This window comes from Patella vulgata, chromosome 1, assembly GCF_932274485.2.
Source record: "Patella vulgata chromosome 1, xgPatVulg1.2, whole genome shotgun sequence".
Taxonomy (NCBI): domain Eukaryota; kingdom Metazoa; phylum Mollusca; class Gastropoda; family Patellidae; genus Patella; species Patella vulgata.
The window spans coordinates 8602214-8620834 of record NC_065879.2 but is presented as its reverse complement, the minus strand read 5'-3'; the positions used below and the strand labels follow the sequence as shown (position 1 = coordinate 8620834).

Sequence of the window (18621 nt, the reverse complement as noted above, 5' to 3'; positions counted from 1 at the left end):
GTAGCGGCCTAGCGAATATTCACTTCTGATCAGTGTTGATAAATGGTGTTGTATGATATAACGATACACGGTATTACATTGTATAAGGATACATAGCATTACATTTTATAAGGACGTGTACCGTTATAGTATATATACATAACATGGTAGTGTATAAAAGTTCATGACATTACATTATAAGGACCTCTGGCATTATGTGTTGTTTAATGTTCAAGTGCGAAACGTTAAGTAATATATTGATATTGTACGAGTGGTAGAGCACCAGGGCAATATCTATATATTCCACAATGTCTTGCACGAGACCATTAAACAACTTAAAATAAAAACACTATCCAGCACGTACATTTCAATGAAATACGTCACGCGGGTCCAATATTGCAACTAGTATACATAATGTACGCTTGGCACATTGCCCGTACCATTATTTGAAATAATGGTACGCCAACATCAAAGGATGACGTCACATCTGTATTTTAAAGGATATTAAATGATATAGGTGATACTCGATTGAACGTTCCGGAATTAAATTCTCTCAATCCCAAAAATTGTGACAATCGAGTGAAAAGGTGGATTTCGGGCTACAACGCATGCGTCGCGACTGAATAAGTAAATATCTTTGCAGCCGAAACATATTCGTTGTGGTTAATTACGTCACGATTCTACTCACACCACCTCCGTAGTCGGGACTGACAGAACTGTGACAGAACTGAATTCCGCGTTACTCGATTGCAATTCTGTCAATTCGGGACGTTCTGGACTGTGAATCGAGCATCCCCATAATGGCACACGGCGTAACATTTTAAAATGATACAATGGATTAGGTTATAAAATTATACTTTGCGTTACAATATACAAAGATGGCGAATGGTTAGCACGTGTGCGCTGTATCATAAGTTCTATCATTGAGTCAACTGGCGTGGTTTAGATTCCCCGGGTCCTCCGGTTTCCTCCCACTGCTAAAGACTCCTACGCGCAAGCGAATTATTGAAATAAAATTGAACAATGTGTTATTCCCGAAATTACCTAGTTGAACCCCATTTCTCTCTCCCTGTATTTTCCGACAACGATTTTTCTATAAAAATCATACAAAACCTATTACATGTACATAGAAATGAACATAATGTGCTGAAACCTGGTTATCAATTAATTCAATAGCTTTTACCTAATGTACCGTTACTAAACACATACTTCTATGCAAAATCTCACATAGCGCCTAATCTATTTTGTCTGTATCTTTAGTTATATCTGTTGTTAATACTAATTGGAGAAACCATGACAACAGCACTGACATACAGGCATAACAATGGTCTATTATCAAGAAGACAGGCTCCCTTTGAATTGCGTAGACAAAATAATGAGCTGTCTTTTTCAATATTGATAGCAACAAATATCGTCGAAATTCAACAAACCAAGAAATCTTTATTAAAGGGGCATAACTAGCAATGTCCACATTGAGCTTGTTTGTTATGTTTCACGGATAGTGCTAAATGATAAGGCCAGCTCAATTTTTCGTCATAGATCAGGAGATGTTAGCAGGGCTATCGAGCTAATCCCAACCCAAACCCTAACCCTGGACCTAGCCTCAATGCTTACCCTAACCCTTTCCTATTATCTCGCCAACAATCACATGCCCTATCCTTATTTACATCTCAGCGACCTTGACAAAAAGTAAGCTGGCGTTAACAAATATATTTAGCCATTGTTTCACGTTGAAATTTCTGCCAATTTTAAAATGTTCATTTTGTCTTAAATACTGGATATCAGAAGCCCATCTGTTCACCCTAAGATAACAACATCAATGTTGATTTAAATTGACAAATAATAAGTCGTGTTTTCAGTGTCGAAGGCTGTGGATGATATTTGTTTATCATAGGACATATTTCTTTCCTCCTACATTCGTCGAAATAACGTCGAACAAATCGAAGGTGCAAACAATTGCCGCGGTTCTGGCCACAACTTCACTCTAATCCCTTACATGTATGAACAGAATATTGTTTGAGAGCTTCTGATTTTATCAAATTATCGATTAATCCTCTAGTGCCTAACTCGACGTTCTTCCCTCCCCCCCAATGCTCAAGTTCCCGTATATGTCCCTGTTCTGCTATTTATCCATGAAATCAATTCGGGTTCGGTCATGTTTTATCTGTAGGTATATCTGTATACACGGGGTGAAATATCAGTGTAGGTCTAGTCAGAAAATCTTATCCGACCAATGTAATATTGGAATTTAGAGATTAATGATAAGAACTATTTTTATTTCTAGAACAGTGATGGTTTATTAGAAGTATTAATGATGAGAACTATTTTTATTTCTAGAACAGTGGTGGTTTATTAGAAGTGTTGGTTCATATACATGGTGGATCTAATGAAGTAGGGATGGGGTCCATGTTGCATGGTGATGTGCTAGCACTTAAAGCTGGTGTTATTTTCGTATCAATGAACTACCGCCTTGGACCATTAGGTTAGTATGTGTATAGTACTTCGTTTCGTTTTTCATAGTTCAAAAATTCGTTTTACTTGTCTTCACAACACTAGGATCTTGAAGAGTTGTTATATAACAGGCGTTCTAGTTGATGTGAGGAATTAGCCAATGAAACGGTTTGTTACGGCGAGATCTTGGCGTGCTCTTTACGGAACTGTGGGTAAATCCCTAGAAACGTCAACGCTGATTGAGTAATCAATGTATGACGTCATAGGGTCAAACGCCGCTCGTATGACCCCTGACGCGACCTTCCAGTACAACTTAGAGAAATTGTGAAATTTAATAGCATTCAACTTCTTTGATCTGAATGTCCTTCTTTTTCTTATGTCCCCCTTCACTTACAAATAGAATCAACATTTATATCGATTACAACCTTAGGATTCTGTTTTTAAGCTCACCAATTCAGCCCACAGTTTGGAAGAAAAATACTGAAATGGGCTCCGTCCCTCATTGCATCGACGGTTTAGCTTCCGGTACATATTTCAGGAACCATCCCAGATATTATTACAACACTTTCTATACAGACCTGTCGCTTATACAATTTGGGCATTTTGTCAACCTGAAAATTTGTGATTTTAATATATATGGCAATGTCAGGAAGCTGACAATAGACCATCCTTTCTCTGATAAATTGTGTCACTGACATCTATGGAATACAACTACTGTTTATTACCGAGCGACGTTTTGACGGGGCTTCTCTAGTCATTAGCAAGCACAGAATGGAGTCCCATGTGAACTTCTTCGGTGCTGGAATAGGTTATCAAGGTTAACATTTTTTATAATCGACTTTATGGCTGGTTTCAGTGCTTAAAGCGAGAATTTCATATTTTCTAAGAAAGTCAAAACATAATTATTTCTACATGTATGTCTTTTGCTTAATACGTTGTCAACTCACTATTATACGATCATAGCTTATAGGTATCATTCTCACACTTAAAAATCATTCACAGTGGAAATAATAACACAATTACCTCCCTTGTTTTTCTATCCTCCATGGAATAGCTATCTTTGAAAGTTGAAAATTATATTTTTGCCAATTTCTCAACTGGCAATAGTGAATTATAGGATTAATAGGATTATTCTTTAACAAGGTAGGCCTGTTTATAGATACCATCTATTTTAGGGCTTTATTTTAAAAATATAACTAATAAAATATGAAATTCTCGCTTTAACCTGATATTTTTTAGGCTTTTTAAGCGGCGATCCTAAGCACTTCACGGGAAACTACGGTGTAATGGACCAAGTGAAAGCCTTACAGTGGGTACAGGAGAACATCGGATATTTTGGAGGTGATAAAAATAAAGTGACAATACAAGGACACAGTGCTGGAGCTTGTGATGTTGGTCTTCACGCTTCGTCACCTTTAAGTAAAGGTAAGAAAGAATAAGAATTGGGATGGAGGATCACAGTGGCTAAGTGGGTAGGACGCTGGCTCGCTAGCTTGGAGGTCGGATGTTCGATCCTCTGCATTGGTCGGCGTGGTTCCCCTTTGTCAGTGATGCAGGCCGGAGGGTCTGACAAGGACAGCTGCCTTATCGTTCGGATGGGACGAAAAACCGAGGTCCCGTGTACACTTTGGCGTGCACGTAAAAGTTCCCTTGACAGTTGGAATGCGATATAAGAGTAGGCCGTAGTGCCGCTGTCAGGGCAAAATTTCCCTCATAGCACACCCCTCTTCATTAGCCCAGTTCAGAGCAAAACAATAGTACGTTAAATCACATTTCATTTCATTTCCATGCGCTTAGGGCATGCAATGTGGATGGAGTGAGCGCAATCATAAACGTAAATTATTATTATTATTATTATTATTATAATTAGAAAGGCCTTGTATAATAATTATGGTATGCTGTATTATTATTTATTGACAGGTTTGTTTCGTTACGCCATCTTGGAGAGTGGTTCATCATTGGCATATTGGTGTGTTCTCAGATATCCGGAATTCTCTCGTAAAAGGACGGAGAATTTTGCTAAATCTGTTGGCTGTATGCGGGATAATCTTTTAGAAGTAAAAGAGTGTTTGAAAATGGTTGATAAAGAGAAAATCAACAATTTTAGATTTGATGTAACGTATGCTAATTCTAATAATATATGTACCAATTGTTTTATGGGCATTCGTAGTTGAGGGAGCCACTGCGGTTCAGTGAGTAGTTCGCTGGTTCATTGACTAGTAGCTTCTGAGGTTCTATTACGGTACTGGCCAGGAAAGTTCTTCCGGATTTCCCAGTGTCTGGTTTTCCGGATTTTTTCAGTGTTTGGTTTATCCTGGTCAATGATACAAGCGTCTAGTAGTTCGAATGGGACGAAAATCCAGTGACTTTATTGACAATCGTTCGTGAAAGGAGTTGGCGGTTACACTAAGGCTGTCTCGGAGCTGAAGATTGGGTATTAGGGCAACCATACTTCCGGTTTCAGCGCTATGCTACTTGCGGTTCGGAGCTGTATCCGTGCAACGCCTGGCCAACCGCTAGTAATATCTAACCAACGATAATAAGAGTAGCCCAGGGGTAGCCAACCCTTTACATACCATGGCATGTATACGTCATTGTGAAAAGGGGTCGAGGGGTCGTATTCTGATTATTGTCTCCCATTAAAATTATAAATTATATGCTTTATATAAAAGCGCATAAAAGTCTGTCCACGGTGCAATGGCCAAAGTGGTACCTAAGTATATAATGTTAAACAAGAACTTATTTGGGTGTTCCAATTCCAATGACTGCAGCTCAGGTCCCCCCCACCCCCGCCCGTCCTTCTTTAAACTGCTAGCTAACTAGAGAGAGAGAGAGAGAGAGAGAGAGAGAGAGAGAGAGGGGGGTAACGTCCACTAGGTGATTTCGGGACTAACATATGGTTTAATTTTATTTCAGTAATTCGCATGCGCGTAGGGGTCTTTAGCAGTGGGGGGAAACCGGAGGACCCGGAGAAAATCAACGAGGTTGGGCAGGCCTAAAGAAAGACCTGCAATAGGCAGATTTAGCTCTTGCATAATGTATGTTTAAATGATAACACCAAATGGATTTTTATTCTGACGGTTAAATGGATTTTATTATGTTGTGCCGCATTATCAATTCGAAGGTTACATCTTGCTTTTCATAGTTGTTTGTTCTTTCTTGGAGAGATTTTTTATGAACGAAATAGATTGTCTTTTACTTAATGGGGGGGGGGGGTAGCCGAATGGTTAGCACGTGCGTACTGTATCATACAGCCTGTCATTGAGTCAACTGGCTTGGTTTCGAATCCCCGGTTGTACGTGACAAGGAGTAGGGTCGCCTGTCCAACCTCGTGGGTTTTCTCCGGGCCCTCTTGTTTCCTCCCACTGCTAAAGACCCCTACGCGCAAGCGAATTATTGAAATAAAATTAAACCATAGGTTAGTCCCGAAATGACCTAGTTTGTGTCGAGTGGACTTTAAAACCCATCCCTCCCTCTCTCTCTCTCCCTCTCTCTCTCTCTCTCTCTCTCTATCTCTCTCTTTTATTTAATAGCGTGGGGGTCTCGACAAATTGTCTAACGTGTGTGCTTTAGGTCATAGAGTATCACTGAGTCAAGCGAGGCTGAGCCGAGAATGTTCGCCTGCCTTCTAGGCTCGTAGTGTTTCTCTTGTCTTCGCCCCTTGGTTATTCGCACCCCCCCCCCCCCTGCACCCACCACTGCTAAAGACCCCTACGCACAAGCAAATTATTGAAAATTGTGTTGTGTTAGTCCCGAAATGACCTAGTTTGTGTTGAATGGATGTAAAATCTCATTTTTCTTTCTCTGTTACTTTATTTGTTTCCTTCCTTGTAGGCGTATATCTGGTTCCTGCCATTTACAGTAAGCATTGGAGACGATTTCCTTCCAGACAATCCAGAGATCTTACTGGCGGAGAGACCAATTAACGGCGAAGCGTTTTTAATGGGAGTTACACAAAATGAAGGGTCTTGGAGTGGTATGTACCTTATATTTAGTTATTACTTTAAAACTGCAATTCAAGAATGACCAGCTTAGCAGTATCCCGGATGTTATCGCCCTGGTTATTTTAGATGTGAACAATTTGCCACTGAGAGTTAGCTAATGGTGTTTTATTTCATTAATTACCTGGATATTAACGCTCATCGGTTACCAAAATTACTCGAATCTGTTGCCAAGGTAAGACGTATCAGTTACCAAGATGGCGCGTCTCAGTTACCAAGGTAACACATACCAATCACATAAATGCTATAGAAATTCATCCCTCAGAATATCTGACGAACTCCCCACCTTCAACACGCTAAGGGTACCATACACCTATTCCTGAAGCAACAACTGCGAGTTTTACAGCATCTGGACGTTGCTAGATTACTTCACACTTCCCGAACTTATAGCTACGTTATCTACAGACACATGAACAGTAACGTCCAATCAGAGGTTGTGACATCGCGGCCTCCACGGAAACCTTGACATTGAACGCACCTTGAACTTTGCAAACTCGATTATCACAGGTAAACATTGAGCTTGAAGCGCGAGACTTGATATTCGCGACGATCGAGGAATCTGATTGGCTCACATGCTGGGCTTGTACCCAATTGAAATTAGTGCCGAAATATGCAGGGTATTACGTGAATGGCTTGATAAGATGTACATAGTTAAAGCGAGATCAAGCCGGCTATTGAAGATAACCATACACTAGACTATTTGATGGTTATTTTATACACATAATATATATAAATCGTGGTCTTGTGCATCATGCTATTGTTTAACATTACGGGTATATCTGAAGGAATTTCTTTTGAGGGCAATTCCTCCATCGTTTAAATAGTACATGACTTTATCAAACTATCATAATCTTGTTGTTTATGTGTGATTTACATTGTCACTTTGTAAAGTGCCCCTGAACATGTTATATGAAAGGGTGCACTATAAATATGCTGTAATAATAATAATAATAACTAAACGCTTTAAAACTGCCTAGATCATTACCAAACCTCCCCCCTCCCTCCGAAAGCAGGTGAACTCATAAAACTTGGCGAACAAATTTTGGGCCTTGGCATCGAAATCGTCTTACTGAATATCTACCGTTATAATCTACTTGTATGTGTATTGTACTTTCTTTCCAATGGATCTTTACCTTCACCTTCTGCACCCTGTAAAATTTGTAAATCAAACCTATCCAGTCGTCTATCTTCAGAATGATCATTGTTTATGGAAGCGATTTTACATAAGCAGCAATGCTTGTTAGTGTATCCATATATAGTATGTTAGATATACTTTGTACAAAGTGAATTTAACATTATGTATATATTAAGGTCAAATTTATGTTTGTATTGATACTTTTATCACCTATTTACAGGGGGTGTAACTCTGTATGTAATGTTATAGGAGGCGCTAAGAGAGATACTAGATGATCGTGACAAAACTCGGTACTTTTATTTTATTCAATCAGTATCAAATAATGTGTCGTTACGCGTGAAAACAATGATCAGGTTAGTCGTTTAATAAAACAAAAGATTAATTAACAGATAATCCCGGGTTGATTGTTATTTTTACATTTCTTTTTACCTGATCAGTGGGGGTCCAGTTAATTAACTACTACTCACGGGATTAGCGGGGGTGTTACAAAGAACGGCAAGATGGTATCATTCAACAATGGCCGTTGAATGGGCGATGTTTTGTTGAATTTATTAGTAAAATAGTGACCGCTGGCCGCGTTAGAGGATTGACCGTTGAATAAAGAGATGAAACAACAGAATTTCTACGGGGGGAATTTATCGTGACCGCTTACAAGGAGATGTCGCTGAATAGGAGTGGCTGCTCATACAGATTCTACTGTATCTGTGACTCACTAAAGAAATAAAATATTGTTTAAACCGTATATGTGATTGTGTTTTTAAGCGTGGAAATTTATGACGGGTATATCTATAGTGGAAGACATAGGAAATGCCATTTATTTTATACCTTTCGCTGTCAACAAATATAAAGATTTAGCTGTAGGTAAGTATAATATATATAATTAAAATAAACCCTCAACACTAGATGGATTCAGACTAGAGTTTCTAGTTCAAAACTTTTCTTGTCGGACGCTTTTACTGAAAATAAAGGTTTATTACTCTTCTTGTTATTTTAAGCAGGGTTCGGACCACAATTATTCCTTGAATCCATTAACGTAGTTCGTCTTATTGACATTTTGGTCTATAATCTAAGTGTTTGAATTTACATTTACTGTCATGATTTTGAGGCGAAAGGATCTGGGAGTAAGTAGACACAAATTTAACAAACATGCGTGGAGAAAAAAACGAGACGGTTACTCCCCTTCAATAATTATATCAGATTAATGTGTTGCCTATGGTTAGACTAAGATCATTGGAAGGTTTAAACAAAATGTAAAAGACCATGGATATAACATTGATGTCGATGGGGAAAGGAGAATCACTAGACTTGGTCCAGGTGAACAAAATTAACTACGATTTACCGAACAGTATTCCAGAAACGGAAATCTGTGTTGTAATTATAAAGTTGGGCTGGGGATTAATTGGTAAACTCATCAATCTGGCTGAACATGTCTTTGGGGCCATTGTATCACCAGTGAAAAGGGGTCGTATTCTGATCATTGTTCCCCCAATAAAATTATAAATTACATGCATTATATAAAAGTGCATAAAAGTCTGTCCACGGTGCAATCGTCAAAGTGGTACCTAAGTAAAATGTTAAGCAAGAACTTTTTGGGGGGCCCCAATGAATGTGGCCCAGCCCCCTCCCCTCTTTAAACTGCTAGCTACGTGCTTACTTTGACGTGCACTGTTCCCAAAAATACCACTTAGCATATATCTGTACTTTCGAAACAAGAGAACTACGGCTTCCCGCCCCTCCGCGATAAAATCATTAGGCTTCAACTGGGCCCATGTTTAACCAAAGATTGCATTACTTCTCTTAAAGGCCAGGGCCCTGTTTCTCGAAATTTTAACTAAAGATAAAATACAAATTTTAGTAGATACTTCAATTTTGATTGGCTAAGCACTAAAATCAATCTAATATTATCCAATCAAATTACTAAAATTTGGATCTTAGTTAAAATTTCGTGAAACAGGCCCCAGGACCATGCGGACAATATACCGTCTTTAAGTCAAAATGGCCCTGTTTCTGGTTTACTTTTGAGATCAAACATGGACTCTATATCGAACAATTTTACTCCAACCAAATACGAATTTACGTTACCAACATCTGAGCCCGTTTGTTTACGTGATACAGAAACTCTATTAGTTTTTAACTGTTTCATATAAGCTGTACTACAAGAAGAATATGCTGCTGATATTGATCCTAACAATGGAACTGATGTATTTTTAGCCGTATCAGGGGCAAGTACAAATTTTAACAATATCTGGATATTATTGTGACAAATAGGTGTCTTTAGCCTTGAGAGGAAGCTGGAGGACCCGGAGAAAACCCTCGAGGATGGACAGGCGACCCCACTTCTCGCACGTACAACCACGCCAGTTGACTCAATGAAAGACCTTATAACACAACGCGCTAACCATTCAGCCTTCCAACCCCCTATTGTGACAAATAATTTAGTAACAATATTGTTTCTGTTCTCTGGCCGAGAAAGTTCATCCAGATTTTCCGGTGTGGTTCCTTCTTGTCAGTGTTCACTACTATTCCTCCGGTTTCCGTTGAAAATATTTTCCCATACTTTTCTGATTATTATTTAGTGGGGAAGCTCATCGACCCAATATATTTGGATTTGGTTTGGTCTTACCCAAAAGTTCTAACGGTGTTCGAACTAAATTATAATATAATTACATTGTAGATAATTGGAGACAGTACGTTTATTGCCCCTGCCGTAAAACTAGCCGATCATCTAGCAGAGAGAAATAAGGATGTTTATTTCTATAGTTTTGATTACATATCAACATTGGCCTCAACTCCTCAACATCACGGTAAGCAGTGGTGGACTGGCCAGGTTGTCAGCTTGTCCAATGACAAGTGAGCCCCTGAGGAAGTGGGCCCTCTTAGACATTAGACAATATATTTAAAATATAAATTATCAAAAAATATATAAATATTAGAAAAGCATTATTAGCATGAAAATTCTAATTACATCTGTTTGTTAACTTTGTTTCCACTTACATATTTTTTGAAAATTTAATTTATTCATTTTAAAAATTAAATGATTGAATTGTACTGGTGGGTGGGCCCCCTTTGTCTCCTGGCAACCAATATTTTCAGACCCAGTCTGCCACTGACGGTATGAATTTATGTCAAAAGTTCTGATACTATTTCAAGGAATCCCCCGAATCTCTTTATTGTCGTGTACGGTAATTTGAGCAGGACAGGGTTCGGGTGAAGACAGGGTCAAGTTCGTCGTGGGGTCTGGGGGATTACCCGATCATTTTATTAAATTTAGGTGAACACGTGTAAGGGATTAGAGTGGGGTGGGGCCTAAACGGCAGCATTGCTATGCTGTAGGAGAGAAATAAAATGTTTTCCAGCAGCAGGTGAGCCGCCCCCCCCCCCCCGCCTTGCCTCGCCCCGCCCTGCCCTGGAAACGTGTCTGCTCTTGGTGCACGCGGGAATCCTCTAACCCCATGGAAACAGATACGAATAGTAAATTACGATATCAATCAATGCTGTCATCTCATTATTATCCTCATTAAAGGGACAAATGAAAAGCATGTATGTACTTTTTCATCCTGATAATCGTGTTCCATGTCCATCAATTTTTGAAAACGTCCACTCAACACAAACTGGTTCGTTTCTATATAGTACAAGTTCAGTTTCATTTCCTCTAAAGTGGCGATCTAATATTCCACTCGAGGCACTTTATAAAATTCTATAGCAAACGACGATTTTACATGTTATGAAAAATTGGCAGCGTGAACACAAATTATTATCCGTTCTTAAAAAGTCGGAATTAAAAACAATAAATGTGAAGAACAAGATAATATCAGGAAGAGTTTAAGGATTAAGTTGTTATCAGCATACGACTTGCAATAAGGATTTTCCTTAAAGATATATTAGTTAAGAGTTTAATAAAAAAAAAATTGACATTCTTGCTATAATAATTGAAAAATAGATGATAAAAAAAAGAAAATATTGAGAATTTCAGTCAAATAACTTACTCTGAACGGAGTTGTCGCTGTTAGAAGTTTGGACTAGAAATAGGCATCAGCTGTGTCCGCACCGTCTACGAGAATTGCCGATCGATTGATTGACAGACGATAACACACTGATCCGCAGTGAATATTCGATTGGCCGCTACAATCACTGATAAGGATGACATTGATGCGACTTAATGACTACAAAATATTAACTCTTTTCTTTCGACAAATTAAATTCTGAAACATTTTTTTTTAGTATTAGAAAAATAAATAAAGGTGTTTGAAGTATATCTTGATAAAAAAATATTCCATATTTAGCGTAAATAGGTACAGAAAATAGTACGCGGAGGCGTAAAATGGGTAAAACGATATAATTTTGCCCGTACCAGTTCATATTACTACGTTCGATGTAAACAACGCACGTGTGATCATCAATTTGACGTTTTTTTCTGTTTGTTTACTCTGAATTCTTTCAGAAGTACATTTTTACCGTCTAATCTGATTGACCTGCTCGTGTTTGTTTTAAAACAACAAAAACAAGCCACAGAAGTAATCATTTTTGGCGTTATCGATGCCATCTTGCTTTGTTGGTAAACATGTGATGTGACGTCACCCTTAGAACTACAGAGGTCTGACCTTTTAAAGGTCAGTCATCTTGGACAGAGATAAAAGACGGATGTCGCATTAGGTCTGTAAAACAGATTGAGGCGATAACTCTACCCACATATTCTCGATTATCAAGTAACATTCTCAATGGCTATGGTACCCTCGCTTGGTACGCCTTTCATCGGCTGTCTCCGGTTGTAATAGTAGTGACTAACGGTAAACGTTAGCTTGATCGGCCATTTTTTTATTTAATTTTAAATGGGCGACTGTTTAAATCCAAGCTATATCCAAGCCATCCGAGGGTCTACAGAGTTGATTTTGGGCTAGTCATGTAACTAAAGGCTTAATTAATAATTTCTATAACATCTGAAGCCCAAATAAAGACTTGCAATAGGCATATTTAGCTCTTGCATAATGTATGTTTAAGGGTGCTTTTATGGGTTTGTACTTAATATGTTTTATGCACATGGGTCCTGTTTTTTTTTCTCTCTAAATACCGTTATTTTACAATACAGGTGTACCACATGGTCTGGATCTATTTTATTTATTTGGTACCCCATTTACTGGGCATAAATATCACACATATAACGAGGAAGACAAGGCAGTTAGTCAGGCATTTATAGATATGTGGGCGAGTTTTATTAAAACAGGGTAAGTATGCAATAATTCTGTATCCATCGATGAAAAAATGAGTTACGGCGGCTCGGTGAGTAAGGCGTTGGCTCACTTACCAAGCGAGGTTTTTGTTTGTCAGTGATGGCAAGGAACAGCATCTAGTCGTTCGGATGGGACGAATAATCAAGGTTCCATGTATACGTTGGCGTACACTTTAAAGAGCCCTTGACAGATGGGATTCAAAAGTTCCCTAAATGCACACTGTTCCCGTCTTCATTAGGTCGGTCTGTGCAGGAAAGTGGGCGTTTAAAGGACACTGTTGATGTCCGCCAATGTTCCGTGTATATGTTGGCGTACACTTTAAAAAGAGTCCTTAACAGATGGAATTCAAAAGTTCCCTTAATGCACACTGAATGACGTATTCCCGTATTAGGTCGGTTTGTGCAGGAAAGTGGTGCGTTTAAAGGAGAATGTTGGTGTCAGCCAATATTACATAATATGTAATAGAACTGGTTAAATACTTTATTATTTTTTATAATTACTCCTGTCTCCACCTCGTGGATCACAAATCAGGAGAAAGCGAGAAAATGTATCATTATTTATAGGGCTACCGGAATAAACTATAATTATCGTTTAAAGTTTATTTTTAAGTAGAGAATTAATTTTTAAAAAAACAAGGTAATGTGCGGACTTTTTCTATTTTTCTCGCTTTCTCTTTATCTCATGACAGCCAGTTCGTTTTATAGATTGTGAGTTTCGAACAGATAACCTCTGGTCTAATATTAAAACTTTTCGTCTTCGAAGGAATTACCCGTGAGCTAAAAATCGACCGCGTATCTATTATCGCTCTCAATTTCATTCAGTTCTATACAGGAATTGCTCGTGTTTTCCTTTTGCTTGCATCACCGGTTTAATCAAATATTTATTACGCATCTATTGTAGCAATGATCTCTTATCACCTATGTAACATTGACCGACATTTCATTAAGGTACATAAGCTAAAGGGAAGAATTTAAGCATTTTACAGGCCTGGGAGAGGTCTGGTCCCGAGTTCGCAAAGCATTCTCAGACTTAAGTTAAGAATCTACTCAGCTTTTAATCACTATTTATGAGAAATATCTTTGATCCAGAATCACAAAACTTTGCGCATAGTTTCTAAAACAACAAAAGTTTTATAAAGGAATATATTTTAGTTCTTTATAAAACTTTTGTTGTATTAGAAACTATGCGCAAAGTTTTGTGATTCTGGATCAAAGATATTTCTCATAAATAGTGATTAAAATATTTTAGTTAAAATAAAGCGAACAATTTTGAGTTAATTATTAATTTAAGTCTAAGAATGCTTTGTGAAATCGCGGCCTGGGGCCTGTTTCACCAAATTTTAACTAAGATAAAATCCAAATTTTAGTAATTTGATTGGATAATATTAGATTGATTTTAGTGCTTAGCCAATCAAAATTGAAGTATCTACTAAAATTTGGATTTTATCTTCAGTTAAAATTTCGTGAAACAGGCCCCAGATCTTTTCGACAGTATTTACCTATTCACCATCGTATCAAAAATGTATTTATTATAGGCGACATGACTGGTACCTCTTCTTTGGTTTTTTTACAGGAGGCCAAAAATGAACAATGAAAAGGTATACCCCAAATATATCCCCCCGGAGAAATCCTACGTCCGTTTAGAAACCAATAATTCTCAGGCAGTGTTCACAATAGACAGCAGAATGCGCGCCAAAAAAGTTAATTTCTGGAATCATTTTATACCTTTATTACAAGCGGCTATGAATAGAAATCATGCCGGCTGCAGTGGAACTATTTTTTATGACACGGTGACCAGCATATTAATGTGCTCTATGTTCGTATTGACGTCATTTTCATCTACTTTGTTATTATTATAATATTTGTTTTACATGCAAACAAAAAAATAAAAAAAATATTCTGTTTCTCAGACAATCTTTCCTACAAATCAGATGCGGAACTGAGGATTTTATTGCCTTTACATGATCTAGTTTTTAACTATTATAGTGAGAACCGCCAGCTCTTTATCTTTTCTCCCATAATGTATGGTTATGGTTAATAGTGCCGGTTGGTTAATAGTGCCGTTTAACATGAAAACAAATGATGTGGCTCTTTTAAATAACGCGGAAATATCTGAAAACCAGGGGGGGGGGGGCTGAATGGTTAGCGTGCGCGCGCTGTATCATAAAGTCTGTCATTGAGTCGACTGCCGTGGTTTCGAATCCCCGATTGTACGTGACAAGGAGAAGGGTCGCCTGTCCAACCTCGTGGGTTTTCTCCGGTTTCCTCCCACTGCTAAAGACCCCTACGCGCAAGCGAATTATTGAAATAAAATTAAACCATATGTTAGTCCCGGAATGACCTAGTTTGTGTCCAGTGGACGTTAAACCCCATTTTTCTCTCTTTCTCTCTCTCTGAAAACCAGAATATTTTTTTTGTTTGTATTTGGCGATAGTAGACATTATAAGTCTTACAATATAGATATTGTTTATAATAATTTTATATAATGCAATAGACAGTAGGCCTAATTTGAATGTCTTGCCATTTGAAGTTTATATGTGATGTTGTTAGGCAGTAGGCCTAATTGGAATTCTAGCCATTTGAAGTTTATAAGTAATATTTAGTATGTGATGTTGTTAGATGGGACATAGTTATTTGTTTTTGTATTTATATATATTCTCTATTGTAAAAACAAAACATCTTATCCGTTATTGTGTTATTCTTGTTTTTGAAGGACACGTGGTGTGTGGTGGCGGGGCGGGGTATGGTGGGTGGGCGGAGTTTATAAACCCGCTCTGTTTCGTGGTGTGGATGTTGACCCTCGCTGCTCTGTTGATGGGAGAGGTGCGGTTTTCGTAAAATAGGGACAGATGACCTCAGAATTGAAGGAAAATGTATTACTGTTAAAACTATCAACGTATTCCTTTAAAAGCTAATTAAAGGAACTAAATCGCTACTTTCTGGGACCTAGAGATTAACACACATGGGTCGCAACGTATATAATAATGTCTATGAATGTATATAAACTGATTTACATTCAATCGTTTTCGTTTTTACTCTAGTTTTAAATCATGGCAATCTCTAGCGTCTGGTTATTCATGTCTACACCGATAGTATTTATTGCGCATGCTCTCCAGATAAGGATTTGTGGAATATGTCTATAGTCTCTTTCTTCAAGTCCTTTGTTACAAATGGCGCTGAAACGCATTATGGTACATGATTCGGGTACTAATGGTAAAATGTTTATTTTGTCCTTAATATTGGATATCAGAAGCCAATCTTTTCCCGGTAGCCTAAGATCACAACATCATTGCTGCTTTAAATTGTCAAATAATTCGTGTTTTCAATGTCGAAGACTTTTGATGACATTGAGTTAGAGACTTAGCTACTTTAATTCAGCCACAGAACATCGCGTATATCGATAATTTATGTTTCGGGTTATTATATTTCATTGTGGCCGTGGGTGTAAAATGTTGTTTTGACGGGAAAGGAGTTGGATCGCCTGTCCAACCTCGTGGGTGTTCTCCGGGTCCTCCGGTTTTTCTCCCACTGCTAAAGACACCTACGCGCAAGCGAATTATTGAAATAAAATTGAACCATGTGTTAGTCCCTAAATGACCTAGTTTGTGTCGAATGGACGTTAAACACCATGTCGATGGTTTCCATTTATTTTCTACATATACCCCTTCGAGGTGTACACACATTTGCCAACGATGTTGCAAGGGCTGGCTGCCGGTCAGGAAGACATTCTCTTCGGTACCCGAAAAAAAGTCGTTCACAGCTAACGTGACAAGACGCCATCATTACTACGAAAATATTCACTTCAAAATAGTCACCATCTTGTCGCTATTTATCAGAAAATATCAGGAAAAGAAAACGGTGATTGGATAGCTACATTTTTCTTTGAGTGCGGTGGAATAGTCATACAGAGATCGTCTTTGTAATCATTATCGGAATACTCCAAAATAGGCCTATAGACATAATGGCGGGAATTTGACCTTGTTTATGACGTCATTGCCGATATGACGTAAAACTGTCACTAACTAAAAAAAAGTAAACAATGCGAAACGTGGATATTATGAAAGGGGATACAAACCAAACTACGCGTCTCTAGTCTAATGTGGTGGACCAAGAGTGCATGATACAGATATCATTATTTCCTCCTTCAATCAAATACCAGGTGAGAAAACTAAGGGTGGGGGGTAACGATACTGTCTTGTAGGCCCTACCGGCGGTTGCTGCCTAGGTTTGACGATGAGAATATTAATAGGCCTAATGGAATTAAATCTAAGTCTAGGCCGAGCCTATCCATTTAGGACTCGGGGTTTAGCAGAGACAAGTGTGGTCAGCCTTTAGCCTACTAGGCCTATAGGCGATTAAGCTGTAAGAACTAAGGGAGCTAGCGTTTTGGTTTAGCTTTATCCTACTTGATACTTTTTAGATTTGTCCCTGTCTTAGAAGATCTATAGCCTAGGCATATTTACAATGAATTGTGGGATGAGTTAGCTGTAGTCCGGAAGCTACACAGTGGTTCACATAGGCGCTGGATCCTGGTCTTAGGCTAGCCGAAAAAGTACGTCGGGATTTTTCAGCGTGTAGTGCCTTCCTCATTGTCAGTGTTGAAATAAGTCACAGCGATTAGCCTACTAGTCTTTCCGATTGGACGAAAATCCCAGGTCTCGTGTGACGTAAATAAAAACCTTGAAAGAAATCGAAATCTAGGTGTATGCCCCCCCCCCCCCCGTCCAACATACTCATAGTCACACCACACAGCATGGTTGGCGTAGAAAAGTAGGACGTCAAATCCCATTTTATAGTCCGCGTGCTGCGGTTGTCTTGCAGTAGGCTTGCACGTCGAAAAACAACTACATTTCCGTAATTCAATTAACAATTCATTTGAATCAAATAGCCTATATTTTTTTTCCAGGCAGACAAGTTCATAGTTTAAACCTAGATTCAAAATGGTGTTCTCGGCGTTTGGAGACCGCGTGGATAAGATCGTCCTGACTGTTGGTGTTGGTTCACTTTTGGCAGTTGTATCAAGCTATTCTGAGCTGAACAAAATGTCGGGAATCGATTTGCTAGCAAGTTGTATTATTCTTACAAGCTGGGCCGTTTTCTTCCTACCGGGCCTCATGAACAGTTTAAACATATACCTGATCAAAGATGTGTTCGTCATTTTCTTCAAATTGTGGACAGTCGATCTTATCTTTAACGCATATGCTCATGTGCGAGGATACGGCGATGGTTATACATACACAATGGACGAAGGCTGGTTCTTCTCGACTACCGGATTTATCCGAGCCGCTGTTATCGTGTCTTGCGTTGTTGTGTCAACTATTACATACCTTACTAAACAAATTCAGCGACAAAGGACAAAACGACTTATTATGTCACGACTTCGAAAATAACAATACGACTCTTACAAACTCCCACTGAATCAGGTTCCAACACATTACTATGCGTGGAAACATGGTTTTTGTAATTGAAGATATTCTATAAATCAAGCCTTTGTTTTAAATTCAAAACTCATTCGGTGTTTTTGTTACTGAATGACTTGTATATATATATTATACCTCTGTCGACTTACTATAATTTCTATTAAAATTTTTATTATTAAATTTCAGTTGCAGTATTTCTTTAAAGGGCTAATCCCGATAATTTTTTGGAGAATAAAACTGTTTAATTTTGTTTTAAAATCCCCGAAAATCCTCTACCAAACGGGAATCGATTATCAGGTCTCCCAACGAAAAAATTGACCCGAAATCTTAAAAGAGTTACGTGTCCGGATAAGCAGTTTTGATGGTCACGTCCAATTCCTCATTCCTCGATATTTTGGCGTTTAAATT

At 38.3% G+C, this 18621-nt stretch overlaps 1 protein-coding gene across 4 annotated transcripts in view; it reads left to right on the top strand.

The window, feature by feature from the left end:
* LOC126808395 (cholinesterase) overlaps window positions 1–18350 on the top strand; it is a 34256-nt gene extending 15906 nt beyond the window's left edge. For 2 of the 4 annotated variants that reach the window (XM_050533081.2, XM_050533078.2), the window contains exons 3-11: window positions 2317–2461; window positions 3670–3855; window positions 4351–4544; window positions 6265–6406; window positions 8329–8427; window positions 9715–9788; window positions 10241–10370; window positions 12653–12788; window positions 14367–15481. In XM_050533081.2, coding sequence (XP_050389038.1) covers window positions 2377–2461; window positions 3670–3855; window positions 4351–4544; window positions 6265–6406; window positions 8329–8427; window positions 9715–9788; window positions 10241–10370; window positions 12653–12788; window positions 14367–14652 — 1332 coding nt within the window. In that variant the 5' untranslated portion in view covers window positions 2317–2376 and the 3' untranslated portion in view covers window positions 14653–15481. Of the gene's footprint in view, window positions 1–2316; window positions 2462–3669; window positions 3856–4350; window positions 4545–6264; window positions 6407–8328; window positions 8428–9714; window positions 9789–10240; window positions 10371–12652; window positions 12789–14366; window positions 15482–17699 lie in introns of those variants that run through there. The other 2 variants (XM_050533079.2, XM_050533080.2) reach the window with 2 other exon arrangements.
* Window positions 18351–18621: the final 271 nt, after the last annotated feature.